The sequence below is a fragment of the Ostrea edulis genome, chromosome 4, assembly GCF_947568905.1.
Source record: "Ostrea edulis chromosome 4, xbOstEdul1.1, whole genome shotgun sequence".
Classification (NCBI taxonomy): domain Eukaryota; kingdom Metazoa; phylum Mollusca; class Bivalvia; order Ostreida; family Ostreidae; genus Ostrea; species Ostrea edulis.
Genome location: NC_079167.1, coordinates 35,054,716 through 35,072,011, shown reverse-complemented (window position 1 = coordinate 35,072,011; position 17,296 = coordinate 35,054,716). Strand labels below are relative to the sequence as shown.

Here is a 17,296-nt window from a genome sequence, read left to right as displayed (position 1 = left end):
TAAAAATGACAGAAAATAGTAAAAATTACTACATAGGAGACATATTGAAGCCCTGTCCTGTGAAAGGTGAAGGCAACGAACAACTGATCAATCCCACAACCCCCACAAGCAATACAAAATAGATAGCCTAGTTGGGCAAATGCGGACCCGGACACACCAGAGGTGTGATCAGGTGCCCAGGAGGAGTAAACATCCCCTGTCGACCGGTCACATCCACTGTGAGCCAGGTAAACGGAGTTGGACGTCCGTAGTCAAAATCTGTAGGCTAAAATCTCAAGACGGCCCCAGACCTCCTGCCTCATAAAGTTGGCCCCCCCCCCCCAACTAATCGCAATTTCTGGATCCACCCCTACTACCCATAGGCGGATCCGGGAATTGGTGAAAGGTGAAAGAGGGGGTCTACCATTTGATCTTTTAGGTACTTTTTATAATCTACTCCCCCCCCCCACCCCCTACACCCCATTTTTCACATATTCACATCTTGGGGAGATCTTCAGACAGTTCATACATGGAAATATTTTGTGTGTATATAGGCCTACATTTACTATTTATTTCCAAAGGTTCTGGTCATTGTTATCGCCACACTCAAACGCGATTTTAAATGATAAAAAAGGGCTGTTTTAAATGTTACTTCCTATACAGTGGTGGATTTAGGGGGGGGGGGGGGCGCAGCCGCCCCCCCCCCCCCCCCCCCTAACATTTTCAATTTTAAGGTACATCGTGGTATCTTGCTTAGAAAAATGTACTAAACGATAAAAGAAGCAATAATTTCTTCCACTCCCGGAGAAATGAATGACAAAATCTTTTGATTTCTTGAATTACCTTTTTTTCGAAAAACCCTTAGACTTTGCTTCATATTATTAATTTTGCCTGGTAAAAAATAATAGAAAATACTACAAATGACTAAATAGGAGACATATTTCAAGCCCTATAAAATCTGTAAAATCCAGGAGGTACCGGGGGATTCGCCCCCTGGGAGCCCCAAGGCGGCCCCCAGACTCATAAAGTGGCGCCCCACGTAACTGCAATTCCTGGATCCGTCCATGCTACAGGTCAGGAGTCTGGCTCTTGCATTCCGAGCATTTCCTGACACTTCTTTTTCACTTTTAAATTGTCTGCTTCTTAAACAAAACTTTTATGTTACATATGCTTTTTAAGAATTCTTTTAAATGTGATATTATCTGACGAAAATATCATAAATATAGATCTCAGTGTTTCCTCCGGTGTTGATAAATTTGAATGGTGCACATTTAAGTATCCACCTTTCATATCATTTTGACTCAAATTCTCGTGAAAATTGAATAACTCTTAAACTTTTTGGCCCGCAAAAAAAAAAGGGGGGGGGGGTCCGGACCCCCTGGATCCATCCTTGCTACCCTACCTCAAACGGCATCGACGTAGTGTAAACGGAGAGACGTGGTTTGTGATGATGTGTTTATAGGGTCTGTAAGCTCGCAATCGCAAACGAGTCGCATCTCGAACAAGGATGTAGGAGAAGAGAACTGTTAACTGTGTTTTAATCCGATCGCCTGAGTGAACCAAGTAGTCTTTTCTTTCAGGTCAAGCTTCAAATGATAACCGAAGGAGACTTCGTTTTTAGCTCACCCGAGCTGATAGCTCGCGTGGGCTATTCTGATCACAGGTCTGTTGTCCATCTGTCTGTAAATTTTTCACATTTTCAACCTTTTCTCCAGAACCACTAGGCCAATTTCAACCAAACTTAGCTGAAAGCATCATTGGGTAAAGGGGATTCAAGTTTGTTCAAATGAAGGTCAACACCCTTCCCCAAGAGAGTATAATAAAGAAAATACAAAAATAGGGTGGGGTCATTTAAAAATCTTCTTTTCAAGAACCACAGGGTCAGGAAAGTTCAAATCTACATGAAAGTTCAAATCTACATGAAAGCTTCCTGATATAATGAATATTCAAGATTGTTCAAATCATGGCCCCCGAGGGTAGGGTTGGGCCACAATAGGGGATCAAAGGTTTACATACAAATCTTCCTCTCAAGAACTACTGGGCCAGGAAAGTTCAAGTTTACATGGAAACTTCCTGACATAGTGCAGATTCAAAAGTTTGCTCAAATCATGGTAGGATGGGGCCACAATAGGGGATCTAAGTTTTATTGTGGCCCCAAGTTTTATGTAAAACGTACATGGACTATATAAGGAAAATCTTTAAAAATCTTGTCAACAACCACTGGGCCAGTAAAGTTCATATTTGCATGAAAGCTTCCTGACATAGTGTAGATTCAAGTTTGTTCAAATCATGGTCCCTTGGGTTAGGATGGGGCCATAATAGAGAATCAAAAATTTACATGCGAGTATGCAGGGAAATTTTTTTTACTCAAGAACCACTGGGCCAGATAAGTTCAAATTTACACGAACGCTTCCTGATGTAGAGCACATTAAAGTTTGTTAAAAACCATTGTCTCCAAGGGTAGGGTGGGGCCACAATTGGGGATCAGAGTTTTACATGCGAGTATATAGGGAAATTTTTCTCAAAAACCACTGTGCTAGACAAATGGAAATCTACATAGAATAGATTCGAGTTTGTGCAATCCATGGTCCCCGAGGGTAGGGTAGGGGTCAAAATAGGAATTCGAAGTGTTGTATGCTGATATATAGGAAAAGTCTTTTAGAATATCTCTTGAACTATTTAAGATAGGGCTTTCATATTTTGTATATACAAGTTTTCCTGAAAGACCTTTCATGTGATGCAATGGTGTGTGATCTTGTGACCTTGACCTGGACGTTTGGCCTACTTTTAATAAAAATCTAACCGATACAGTGTGTCCTGAACTATATAAGGTAGATTTTCATATCTCGTGTATATATTTCTTTCTTCAAGACTTTCATTTCATTATCTTTGACCTTTAACTCAGAGTTTTACCTACTTTTAAGAAAACATAACCCATCAAGTATATATCCGGATCTATTTAAGGTAGGACTTTTAAATTTTGTATATATATTCTTTATGGCTAGGCCTTGTGACACAATGGTGTTTAATCCTTTGACCTTGGAGTTTTACATCTACCTACTTAAAAAAACTTTGACCTATTCAATATCTCCTGAACTATTTAAGGTAGGACTTTCATATTTTGCAAATTGATTCTTTATGGCAATATATTGTTATACCTTTGAATTTGACCTTGACCTAGAGGTTTGACCTACTTTCAATAAAAAATTTATCTAATCATCATCTGAACCATTTAAAATGGAGCATTCATGTTTTGCATATAGATTTTTTATGGCAAAACCTCTCATATTAAAGTTTCTAACCTTGTTACCATGACCTTGGAGTTTTACCTACTTTTAAGAAAATGTGTAATATATTAGATATAGATACCTCCTGAACTGTTTAAAGTAGGGCTGTCATATGTTGTATATAGATTATTTATGGCAAAATCTTTCATGTGATACAAAGGTGTATGAACTTCTGATATTGAAGTGTGATCTTCTTTCTAAAAAACCTTACCTATTTAGTATCTCCTGAACTAAATATATATATATATCTCCCAAACTATGGAACTTTACTACATTGTACATATGGTAGATTCCTTGATCTCTTTTGACCTTTGAGTTTGACCTACACTTTTTAAAGAAAATACAACCTAATATACGGTTTTTATATTTTGTATATAAAATCTCGATGACAAGACACCACAGTATTTGACCTTGGCGTATGACCTACTTTTAGAAAATCTTGCCTATTTTATGGCAACGATTTGAACTGAAAATTTGATTTTCCCATTTTTAATGTTTACAATGCTTAACAAATGTATTTTGAAAATTTTCAACTCATATCGTATCCATAACTCAATGTTGTGTGAATTCATGTTCAGTTATTTTTGGACCCTTTGAAATAAAAGATATCTCAATTTCAAAGATATCTCTCAAGCAACATTTTACAAATATATCTTGTTAAGTTAAAGATATCTCTAGGTGAACGGGATATCACTCAAAGAAATATCGCTCTAAATGAAAGATCGTTCTTAGAGAGATATTTCTCAACTTAAATTATCTTTTTCTAAAGACATGTCTTTTGACATCAATAAACATATTTTTAAGAGATATCCATTAAGTTAAAGAGATATCTTTCACGGTTAAAGAGAGAGGAGACCAAGTTCTTAAAAGAGATTTTTTTTTAAAAATAGTAAAACAATCTCTTATTGACGGTCTTTCCTCTCAAATGAGAGATATCTTTAAATTAGAGGCTTACCATAAATCACGATATACTGCAAATTAAATTTTCGAATATGCCTTATATATTGAATGTCTATAAAACCGCAGTAATAGTAGATATCGAACATGACTGGTGTTGAAATCATTAAAGAAAGTTTTTGAACGCTTGAAATGCATTAGGTTGGAAGTTGGAAATGTGGAATAAAGAGACAAACATTGCAGAACATTGACAAATTTTAATCTTGTCCTGAAAATGGAACTTATAAAGTCAGTAATGAACAGTAATTAATAACTTAAATATTCGAAAACATTTCACAACTCAAGGCATTCAACCATCCTCGCTTACCACAACTCAGAACATGATCTCATTATATGTATGACAACCTATTGCTAAAAGTTCTCATAAAACTAAAGTAGACATAAAGGTTAAACATCATAAATCTCTAACAATCAACAATGGCTAACAATATGTTCGACTGGCTTCTACAAAAATAATAAAACTTACAAACTTATTCAATGACACGAATTACATCCAAGTTGCTATAAAATTTGACAATACATGTACATGTGTTCAGTTTGTTAAATCTACAGTCACAACAAAATCATTCAGCATAACGAGGCCTACTGCATATAAAGGGAGACAGTAAATTACACACTGTAAACCACTAAAGGTTTTAAATGCAAGTCATGAAACAGTACTTGGCAATCTCCTCAACTTCAAATGTGACAAAGCAGGGTTTTTTCCAAGACCCAACTTGTTGATAAAACAGATCAGAACTACATATAAGTCAATGAGGCATCATTTTTTCCATCTTCTTTATATACAAACATTAAATTCATCATGAGACTTTCTTTACAGTATTTTGCCAATTATCCAAGACATGTACAAAAATATATAACTTGGAATTCATTATACAATCTTTTGTATATATATGTATTGTACAGTATACCAAAGTCTATTGCATAGACAGGGTCAATTAAGGTGGTCCCAAAGCCAAATTTTATTTGACGGCTCATGGAAGCATCTGATATGAAGGAGGATTTAATCATCAAGTGATACACGCTCTCAATCAATTTATATGATTCCAAAATTGTAAGTCTAAATTTCATCGTGATTTGATGCATGATATAAATATCTAATATATCTGTTTTTCTAACTGCCATGTTTCTTGAAGATTTTAGATGTAGATTTAAAAATATTAATAACACTTTTGATTTTCATAAATAATTTTTATCTAAAAAAATAGAATGTCTGAGTCATCTTGGCATATTTTATTACATATTTATAATATACTTTTATATCCTAAATTGAGAGAGAAATGGAATGAAATGAATTGGATACTCGCACTGCAGTCATGCATGGTTTGAATTTTCTCATTAACTTGAGCTTTAATACTGGTTTCCTCTTCTGTTCCCAATTTTTAAAATACAATCTGAAAACTAAAAATCAAATTTCTAAATGATAAACAATCTTCTCCACACTCACATGATTTGAAATACAGTACCATCACTTCCTCAGAAAAATACAGGACAGAAATTATTGTATATGACATGCTTACTATTTCACTGAAAGGTAAAATAATGGAGGGGGTGGGTCAGCAAAACCCCAGTTCTTAATTGAATGTTATAAAAAGTCATTAGAATGATTATACTGAACACAACCTTTTCATAAGCATGATTATCACTCCTAATCACTGAATGAACACAACCATTTTCTAGCAATTAAAATGGAATGAAAATATGAAATTGCATCATTAAACAAACGTAATGATATGCTGGATGGTATCATTTTGATTCCACTTTGGATTTTTTTAAAAATGAAAATTATAAATGCTAAATAACTATAAAATCAATTTATAAATACTAGTATTGATTAATTTTTTAAAATAAAACATATATTTGATAAAAAGTGATATAATATTTAATACATTTAGGCTTCATCTATATTGTATATTTATGATTAATATTTTCATGACATCATAATGTACCCAATTATATATATCATGTACAACTCTCAAATCAATCTCAATAAATTTTGACTTTGTTCGATGGGTTTCCATTGAAACTTCTCATAAAACAATATACATACATATCGAAATACTTATAATTTGTATATTTTATGTACAATAATTTGTATGCAACACATTTTGACAAAAATGCACAAATTCATTGCAGCTTCTTGGTTTCAGATACCATGCCTTATACAGAAAATCCCACACATGACTACAATTCATACCATGCCTTATAAGGGAAATCCCACACATGACTACAATTTATAACATGCCTTATAAGGGAAATCCCACACATGACTACAATTTATAACATGCCTTATAAGGTAAATCCTACACATGACTACAATTCATACCATGTCTTACAAGGGAAATCCCACACATGACTACAATTTATACCATGCCTTATAAGGGAAATCCTACACATGACTACAATTTATACCATGCCTTGTAAGGGACATCCTACACATGACTACAATTTATACCATGCTTTATAAGGGAAATCCCACACATGACTACAATCTATATTGCACCTTATACATCAAATCTTGAAAAGCAGTCAGTTTCACCTGTTGTGAGTACACAAGCAGAACATCACCACACATAGCACTAGCTTTATTTGATCAAAATAATTTGGCCACAGGGAAGAAATCACTGAGTTTATTCTTCATGGAATACATGTGGATATTGGTTGTGAGACATGAATATCACAGGTTCACTTGATAATCCCCATTCATAAGATCTCTTACAGGGATTGCTTTGAAAGAAATCAGGGTATTTCTACATCACAGGAAGGTCAGACAAAAGAAGAAAATCCAGGGAGTGGGGCCCTGGATCCAGCAGCATTGTTCAAAATCACCTGACCTCCATTAAAACTCATTGCATAATGACTGCTATCAGCCTCACTGTCAGTGTAAGTGTAGGCATTGAAGTTTGTGTGTTGCTGCATGTTTTGTTGCCAGGATTGACTGACAGGGTCGTTGATGTAGGGATGGTTTGAACCGTTTCTGATCCGAAATGGAGGAGGGGGAGGGGAGGAAGGGGGATGGAAGGAGGAGTGCTTCTCCGTGATGTCGCTCTCATTGTCACTGGGCTGAAAAATGAAATTAAAATATTAATCAAATGCTTCCCAAGTTTGTTTATAATCATTTACATGCCCTGGAAGAAATCACTTGAAATCATCAGAAAATGTTCCTTACAATACAAAATCCATACAATACTGCTTTGTTTTGTTTCGTTATTCTTTTTAAAATAATCATCATCACAGTTCATAGTTTGCCTAAAAAGCAACCCACCTCAGTTGAATCTCCCAGATTTGATGGCTTCTCTGTAGTGCTACTGCTACCATCATCATCAGAATCCGGTAGTGGCCCCTTAGCTCCCTCATCCTCCGAGTAAGTGACACTGGCAGGACTTGGTCGAGGTGGACCCCTATACAACAAACAATTACATGCAATGCAAAATCTGAAAATGGTTTTGAAACACAAGGACATGCATATTAAAGTTTAACAGGAGACTGTACCTGCTATGTTGGCTTCTTAATGTACCGTTGCCAATCCGGGCTAAACTTCGTCTGGATTGTCGAATTTCTGTTGTAGCAAATCCTCCCTCCTCTGGCTCAAATGGTTCTAGTGCTGTAGACATTGACTGAGAGGGAGATTTCTTTAAATCTACAATTAAAGAAGATAAAGTTGTTCTTATTTGTACACTCATTTAACATCATTTTGATGTACTGCCTATTCTATAATCATTTTAATATGGTAGCCCAGTAAAAGAAATTGTGAGTTGTCCTTCTTGGTATATTACCATTAAGCATGTATACACTGTACATGCAAAGATTCTAAATCATGACACCCTCTCCTCACCTATTCACAGTTCTGTTTATGTTAACAGTTAACACTTTCATCTACTATTGATTACCAATCTTGCCATTGCTTTCTTTACATCACAGAATTTTTCAATTTCTCCTTTTTCTAACAAATAGTTAACAGACACATACAGAGCTCTTAGCTCATGTTTATTGTTACCTGTATATAGTTCCGACTTTAAATAAAAATTACTTACTTACTATTAATATTGGCATTAAAGGCAGTCAATGGTAAAATTGGCATTTCTACCATTAGGAAAATTGTGAATACTCTCAGCACAATCAAATACCTTTCATATCACAGAGAGAGGTGAATCAGTTTAGTCAAAAAGTTTAGTCAAACTTGTGCCAGATATTAAACAATACGTCGGCACTTATTCTCAATACACTTTCTGAAATAAGTTAACTTGGACAGACTGCAACTGTTTGAATTGTTTGCAATGAAACCTGAACAAGCTACCTTTACTGTTTCTGGCAACCAAACAGAGAAGCGAGACGATGACCAGGATGACCACCACTGCCCCCAAGGCCACAATGACAGGGAACCACCATTCATAATGGAACGGTCTCTCATCCTGCAGACTGGAGACTTGAGAACCTGCAAACAGAGTGACACTTAACAAAAGGTCCGATTTCCAACCAAGGAAAAGCTACAGATTTATCCATTATAAAATTCTTTGATTTACAGCGCAGCTCTTCCGCACATGATTCCGGTCTTATATACCTCTGTATTTTCACATAGCCACCTCAAAATTTGATATAAAAAATTCCTAACACATCTTCCCACAATACTTGTTTATGCAAAAAATTTTTTTTAAAACAAACTTGAACAATTTCATCCAAAATATTTCCCTAAAATCGTACGAGGGAAAATAGTTAACATAGGTAGAGTTGTTTGAATAAAATATTGAAAGATTTTTGAAACATACTATGAATATAGAAATAATGCAGTTCAAATCGACTTGCAAACTAACATAGCTACCTAAACAGGCAAACTTAAATGAAGTGGTGAATTGTAAGATTGATAGGGGCTTCATAAATCCTGAACTGCATACAGTAAAAGCAGCATTCTAAACCAAGGGTTTTTCTAACACATGGATCTTTAGCTCTCTGAATATCCCAATATTTTCTAAGAGAAGCCATAGTTTTGCATCTATAAATCTGCTTAACATAAATGTAAAGGAATGGTACAATTGAATGTCTACGCATTGTATTTTGATGTACTCACTGACAACTTTCGTCGGGGGACTGGGGTAGCTGATACTCTTGGAGTTGAAGGCCACAACACTGAACTGGCATTGCCCTGAGAACACACAGTCACTGGGCCATGATAGAGTGGTGCTAGGCTCAGAGGAGTATTTATACTGAACAGTCTTCCATGGGGTCTCCGCTGCAATAAGTGTACCACAATATGAATATGTTTCTTAATAAATTTCTTCTGTATCAAGCATTGTTCATCTTTAATACTGTTTTGTATTTTGAATATGAATTTGTATGCTCATTTTGAACTACATTGTACATGATCCTCTTGCAATTAAGTTCCTTTGAACAGAAAAGAGCAATGTATCCATAGTTAAAAGAAAGAATTGTTGAAAAAATTAGTTCAACAAAACATATGAAACAAAATTAATAACACAACACAAAAATGCATTTGCATTAGAATCAATAAAAAGTAAAATCATTTGCTAAGTTTAAATCTAATGCAAAATAATGTTAGCAATCACAGTGAATTAAAGTGCAAATCTGATAATATTTACCCATACTTCTAACTTGAATATAATAGCCAATGATTGGTGAGGATCCTGGATTTCCATTTACCCACTTGAGGTGAACCTGTCCTTTGGAAACCTGGACTGAGGGCTTACGAGGAGGTTCAGGGGATTCTACAGAGGAAATAATCAAATTTTAACTTCAGACAAACATTAGTATGTGGAACAATTACATGCATAATAATCTTACCAATTGGAATGATAGTTATTTTCTCACAAATGTTAACAATGTCACTTATGTGCGTATGAATCTTGATAAATATAGTACGACTAGGGTGGGAATTCCAACAGATATGAAAATAAAATGTAAATATAGAACGTAAATTTCATTTTTGAACAAGATGTGTTTGTGAAACACTGATGCCCTCGTATGGCAGCAAAGTAATTATGGTACCCCAAAAAAATTTATGTCAAAAGGAATACGTATGTGAAATATGAAAGCCTTATCACTAACATTTAAAACTTTCAAAAGTAGGTGAAACGTCAAGGTCATTAAGAATTTGTTACCTAATGAAAGGTCTTGTCGAAAGGAACACATGTGAAACATGAAATCCCTACCACCAACCATTCAAAACTTTTGGCCTCAGGTTAAAGTTGTTCAAAAGTAGGTCAAACTCAAAGATGAAGGTAACAAGGTCCAAAAATTTGGTAACAGAAGAAAGGTCTTGTCACAAGGAATACACATGTGAAATATGAAAGCCCTATCACCATCCATTCAAAAGTTATGGGCAAGATTATTTGCAGATAAACAGACAGACAAAAAACTATATGCCCCGAATCTCCAATTATAGAGGCATAAAAATACATGAGGTTTTCATGAAGCGCTAACACACTTCACAAAGTATGCTGGCGTAAAGCATTGCAGTCCATGACCTCATTTATTTTCAAAAGTGAAATTTATTTCTTCAGTATGCTACCTTTCTGTGGTCCAGTTTTGATGCTGTTCTCCATCTCAGGCCCAGGGCCTACAATGGTTTTAGCCACCACAGTAAAGGTGTAGGTGACATTTTCCTCTAGTTTGTCCACCCAGTAGTAAGTCTGGTTACCTGGCAGGTCAGACAGGGTTACAACTCGATTATCTGGAAAATGCAAATTTTATCCAATGAAATATTCTTGTTTTCATTTATGTTTAGGACTCAATAGCAGTCCACAAAAAAAAAATGTGTGAAACTTTCTATGAAAACAAGAGGCCATTTCACACCTGAACATTTCATTTTTCTTCTAGAGCTATACACATTTACATGAACCTCTCCTTGGTCACAAACTGGCCATATATGTTTTGAATCAACACTGCATAAGGATGCATACAAGCTAATCTGACTATTAAATTGTACTCTTAGGGATCTTGTCAAGAAGACTTGCTGAATTTTTCATTGTATTTTACTAAGGGTGGGTGTTGGCTTGGGTCATGATTTGAACATTTATTTTTCTACACTGCATGAAGACATTGACAAATTGTACCCTTGAGTTTATTTTTCATGACATTTGAAAAAATTCTTATATATTCCTATTTAAACCCACTGTGAACTTGCCCTGGCCTCAGAAGTCATAGTGTATACTAAGATATATGAAGAGACAAATATATGGCAAAATGTAACCTTGTAAATCTTCAAAGATGTTTTTAGAATTTTCTTCCTCATATTTCTATGTAAACTTAACACCCATCTGTAACCCTGTAGCCCCTGGGGTCAAGTTCTGGCTTTATTGGTGCGGTGGTTCTTGATAAGATTTTTTAAACACCTCACTCTTTCATATTAATTATCAATTAGGAAACACGATTCTCCATTTGAACAAATTTGTATCCACTTCATCAAAGGACATTTTGTGTAAAGTTTGTTGAAATTGTCCCAATAGTTGTTGAGGAGATGATGAAATATTTGAGACGTTCAGACAGAAATTGTTGAGGAGATGATGAAACATTTAAGACGTTCAGACAGAAATTGTTGAGGAGATGATGAAATATTTGAGACGTTCAGACATAAATTGTTGAGGAGATGATGAAACATTTAAAATGTTCCGACAGAAATTGCACAATAAGTCCACTACATTCTTCAGTTCGAGAAAGGTAATAAACACTATAAACACAGTAGCTTTAGAATTATCAATTCATATTTCAAAATTAATTTGAATGAATTTTAGTTTGTACCTGCATGAGATTTGTATGTCAGTCCATAGAACTTAATGATTCCATTTGGATTCAATGGTGGTTCCCAAGTGACATTCAGAGATGTCATGGTGATGTTAAAGAAATCAAGAGATCGTGGTTTGCCAGGTTCTGCGTGAAAAAAAAAGAGAGAAAAAGATTAGAGTATATAATACTTAACCCTCTCCAATTACAAACTTGCAGGAAATCCATTCAATTTGATATGCATTAAATGACTTGTGCTAGAGTATAAATACAGACTTTTTCTAAGAAACTGGAAAAACTGAAAGCAACACATACTCCACTGTTTTGTTCGCCCAAACAACGGTGGACTGTACGGACCATCCCCTGCTGTGTTGTAGGCCAGGACCCTGACTGTGTATTTAGAGTAGTTCTCCAGACCATTGATGACCATTTCTTTCTCTGGGACCACAGTAGGAGTACCGATTTCAGACGGTGTGTCTGACTTCCAGTAGATCATCTGTCAATATAAATAATTGGTTAAAATCTAGTTAAACCTGAGTTATTTCCCTTCATGTCTGAGCACCATTACAATACTGTAAAGGTGCATAAAGGACAGATAGAAAATTCACTGTATTAGGACTGTAAGATCAATATCTAGTACAAAATGCCAAATCTCTTATTCATAAATTTATCCTGAAATAACTTTATGAATTCCAGGAAACCAGCAATGAGTTTGCCTCTGAATTTCAAGAATTATTGATCTACATTGTACCTTGTATCCAGATAACTTTCCATTTTGGGTATCAAGAGGTGGTGGATCCCAAAATACATTTAGAGCTGTGGCATTCTTAGCTGTCACGTTAACACGAAGAGGAGGGGCTGATGGTGCTGTTAATCAATAGGAATGGCTTAATATAACATGAATGAATTTGATATGATTGGCAACAGTAATAAGATTTTTAATAAAAAGACAGTATTGGAAAACTGAGTTTGCTACACTCTACTTTTGATATATACATGTCAAAAATTTCAAACAATTTATCCATCTTCGATGCAAAAAGTAAAACAAATAAAATTTCCAGTTCACTGCCAAAACACAAAGAGAAATACAGGTACATTATCACATTCACTGATCACAAACATAGAGATATCTTACATAATCACATTCATGGTAATATTTACCTGCATCACCAACATATATTGAGTGTGGAGCACTGTGAGGGCCATCCCCAATGGAATTAAAGGCCGATACACGAATATCATAAGTTGTAAATTTGACTAAATTTTCCAGCAAGGTCCAGGTAGTTTGATAGGGAACAGTCTTATCCTGGTAACTGGACATGCTTTGTTGACGATACTGAATGATATAGCCCAAGATGTCACCATTCCAAGTAGAGGGAGGAGGATGCTAAATTAGGAAAGATTCATATGCAAAATTCACACATCATGCTAATACAGAATTAATACTCCATGCTTCCAGAATAGGGTTTAAGAATCCAACATGAGTGATTATGTGAGGGTTGGAAAATCTCATTTAAACCATTTCCATCAGGAATAGTTTGCTCAGTCCCTGACCGAAATATCCTGATCCCCTTCACCTGAGATTTCATTTCTCTCACATTAATGAACTCGTTATGAAGCTTCTTTCTCCGATTTGATGCTTGCGAATCATGTATTAGCTATCTATTCATCCCAGAGAGTTAAAATTAACTTGGATTGACAAGATTATCAAATCATAAGACATTGCTAAGAGCAATAGTTTTTACATTTTTGACATCTATGGATGACTTTATTTAGATTGATCTCTCAGAATGGAGAGCCCTACCTCAGACAGATTGTAATGGAATCTCACAAGAACAGTAATGGGAGGGAAAAAATTACACTTGTACAATGAGAACATTTTCTAGGACACCTAAACTTCTACCAAACAATGACCATCATTCAATTTATGGACTTAATAATAAGGTAAAATGAATTATCTTGATATTTCAACAAGGCATGCCAAAAGGAAAGAAAATGGAGCAAAATGAAGATATTTTAGTGGAATAAGTGAAGTTCAAACATCTTGCATGCTTTTCAGTCAGAAGACACCCACCTGCCATGATACATTGAGTGACTCTCTTGTCAGTGGTACAACAACCACATTTTCTGGAGCACCCTCGGGTTCTGTAAAAAAACCCAAACATTTTAAAGCTCAAAGACATTGCTTATTATAAATGGTAAACACACTTGTGTGTTCTTATGTGTATACACTATTACAGATAAAAAGAATCCTCATGAATTATTTGAAATACATCAATGCTTACTGTCCTGAAGCGTTGTGACCTCATCAGAAGCTGCACTGAAATTACTGGAGCCCACATCATTATTGGCAGCCACTCGGAATATGTACACAGTGTTTGGATGTAAACTACAAGACATACAGAGACAATGCATGCACTTACATGATTATTCACAATTACAAGACCTTCCCCTTCTTTATCTTTATGAGAAGTTAAACACCTTGATATACCTACATATGTATCTAAAATAATAATTTCCAATATGGCCATCCTTTTATCACTGCTGACTAAATCAAAATGCAGTATATCTGAAGTTCAAATACCATTTCTTCACAAGCCTCTATCTCTTACTTTCTGATGGTGAATGAAGTAACATTAGCCAGTGGCGAGTCTGGGATGTATGTCCACATTCCTCCTCTCTTCTTAAACTGGATTGTATAGTTTCTCAGGGGGCCATATCCATCGAATCCCGACAACCAACTGATGGTGAGAGACCGAGCCCTGATGTCTGACATGATTGTGGGCTTTGTTGGACTGTCTGGCACACCTGAAATCGGAGACAGGTACAAAATACAAATTCAGTGTACCATGTGTTCAAAAGAAGTGCAGTATTATTACAGCCACAGAAAAAAACGTACAGAGACAATGTATTCAGTATATTCAATATATTCAGGTGAAATACAACCCAAGCATTCATATAGTTCTCACTCAAACTTCAACCAAATAGTGACACCAATACGACATATAGTCCAAATTGATAAGTAATACTAACGTCGGGTGACCGTTGTGTACACTTTGGCGCTGGCTGCACTCCCCCAACCTCTGCGAGTCTTTGCCATCACACTAAAGGAGTAATACTTGTTGTTCACTAGGGAGCTAATATAATACTCCAGCTGTGAAGCTACAATGACTGAGCTGTTGAAAGTAATGCTCAAATCGTCCCTTCTGTATGTCACCATGTAACCTGTGATAATTCCATTGGGCTCAAGCGGTGGGGACCACATAATCTTGACAGTGTTGGAGGTGACTTCCGGAAACCACAGTCTTACAGGTGGCCCAGGAACTATAAAAAGGATAAAGATAAAACACCATATTACTTTCAAGCAAATGGAGGGAAGTTTAACAAGCACTTGTCAACTACTGATGGAAAATTCACACAATAGAAGAGCAGTTGTGACGTACCATCATCCAGTGTCTGTTGGCTTACTGGTGGCTGACTGAGCTCACCATCGCCCATTCTGGTGTAAGCCAGAACCTGGATCTGATAGATGACGTATTTCCTAAGGTTACCAATCAACACCGACTTTGTCTCATTTCCTACCACTGTCAACACATCTGGTTCAAAACTGGATGATGACATATCCTTATAAAGGACCTGCAACAAAATATCTTACACATCACCATCTGCTTCCTGGGTATATTTATGTATGCTCATTATATATCATGTTCTCTTTAACTCAAAACACCAAGTCAGTCAAGAAATCATAATTTTACTTTGTACATAACGAACCTTATATCCTGAAATAATCCCATTCTGATGTAGATACGGGACATCTCCCCAGGTACACCCGATACTAGTGGAGGAATTTCTTTTACACTCAACAGAGGCTGGTCCAGAACTTGGTCCTAAAACATGCAAGATACCTTATGAAACACAAACACACGCCTGATTCATTTCTAAAATTATAATTCATTGTATATCCCACCTACTTTAATAACAAATTTATACAAACACTTCTGTTACACATTTCGAAATTCTGGTCAAAATCTAAGGGCCTGCTTAAATGTCACTTATTTAAACATTTCTTTTTAGTTATTGTCATTTTAATGTGTACAACTGGCAAATACAAATATTACTTTCATCACTTTCTACATTAATACCAGTCTATAACATATATACATATAAGGGAATACTAAAAATCCCTCCATCACAGAAGAGCTGAGATTTTGGATATTGCATATTCAAACTTATTTTCTTATAAGAATAAATGGATTTCTTCACAATCCTTCTTAATGTTATTTAGTAATCCAAATAATTACGTTGAATGTCATAAATTGTTATAAACATGTGCAGAGATTCAGAAATTTTCATTTCATTTCTTACTGGCATCTCTAGTCCTCTCCCGCTGAATAGGACTGAAATCGCTGTATCCAACATCATTAAAGGACTGCATTTTGACTTCATACACCATCCATTCCTCCAGCCTACTGAGGATGAAGAAGTCCCTATCCAGAGTCAGGTTCACACTCTTCCACACTGTACCGTTATCCTCTCTGTACAGGATTCTGTAGCCTTTAGGCTGGCCATTCCAGTCTTGTGAAGAGAGGGGCTAAAAATGGAAATTCTAGAGTAAGGACAGCAAAATGAAACAGGGTGTAACTGAACAAGGTGTCTCAAGTTACAGTGTATATTACATAAAAAACAAGATGTGTTTGTAAAACACTGATACCCCTGAATGGCCAAACTCCAAAGTCATGAGGTCAAAAATTTTGGTACGAAAAGAAAGGTCCCATCACAAGGAATGCACAATATGAAAGCCACCATCCATTCGAAAGTTAAAGCCATGGTTAATGTTTTTGCAGACAAACAGACAGACCATGAACTATATGCCTAAAATTCTCCCATAGCGCAGGCATAAAAAACCCACAAGCAAAACAATTTTTCAACAATAAAGATTGCCCCTTGTTGATCTACAAATTTACTTACAGCCCAACTGATCCTCAATGCTGTGGCATTAACGGCTCGTAGGGTAACTTCTCCAGGAGGCACATTTGGGGAATCCTGGCTGGTTTGAAACTGTCGAGTTGGTTCACTTGGTTCACTGGGAGCAACTATATTGACTGCTATAATCCTCATCCTATACTGGGTATAGGGAGAGAGATTGTGTACGGTTATAGATGTAGCCTCTGGAGCTGAAACCCTGTATATTTCTCGCCAGTTCTCATCACTCCCCACTTGGGCCTCGACAACCCAATTAGTTATTGATGTTTTCCCATCATATCCTGGAAAAAACTGAATGACAACTGATCTGGGTTGAACGTCACTCACTCCCAGCTGCTCTGGTGGTTTGGGGCGTT

General features: G+C 35.9%; 1 protein-coding gene across 2 annotated transcripts in view; it reads right to left on the bottom strand.

The window, feature by feature from the left end:
• Window positions 1–4,405: 4,405 nt before the first annotated feature.
• Window positions 4,406–17,296, bottom strand: part of LOC125670262 (protein sidekick-2-like) — a 31,707-nt gene continuing 18,816 nt past the window's right edge. The window contains exons 16-34 of one of the 2 annotated variants that reach the window (XM_048905345.2): window positions 16,926–17,296; window positions 16,323–16,548; window positions 15,729–15,844; window positions 15,401–15,593; window positions 14,991–15,281; window positions 14,570–14,765; window positions 14,243–14,346; window positions 14,032–14,102; window positions 13,119–13,344; window positions 12,709–12,824; window positions 12,273–12,453; window positions 11,976–12,104; window positions 10,747–10,908; window positions 9,818–9,943; window positions 9,289–9,450; window positions 8,521–8,658; window positions 7,716–7,863; window positions 7,489–7,624; window positions 4,406–7,286 (exon numbers count right to left, since the gene is read on the bottom strand). In XM_048905345.2, coding sequence (XP_048761302.2) covers window positions 6,990–7,286; window positions 7,489–7,624; window positions 7,716–7,863; window positions 8,521–8,658; window positions 9,289–9,450; window positions 9,818–9,943; window positions 10,747–10,908; window positions 11,976–12,104; window positions 12,273–12,453; window positions 12,709–12,824; window positions 13,119–13,344; window positions 14,032–14,102; window positions 14,243–14,346; window positions 14,570–14,765; window positions 14,991–15,281; window positions 15,401–15,593; window positions 15,729–15,844; window positions 16,323–16,548; window positions 16,926–17,296 — 3,389 coding nt within the window. In that variant the 3' untranslated portion in view covers window positions 4,406–6,989. The remainder of the gene's footprint in view (window positions 7,287–7,488; window positions 7,625–7,715; window positions 7,864–8,520; window positions 8,659–9,288; window positions 9,451–9,817; window positions 9,944–10,746; window positions 10,909–11,975; window positions 12,105–12,272; window positions 12,454–12,708; window positions 12,825–13,118; window positions 13,345–14,031; window positions 14,103–14,242; window positions 14,347–14,569; window positions 14,766–14,990; window positions 15,282–15,400; window positions 15,594–15,728; window positions 15,845–16,322; window positions 16,549–16,925) is intronic. The other variant, XM_048905346.2, reaches the window with a different exon arrangement.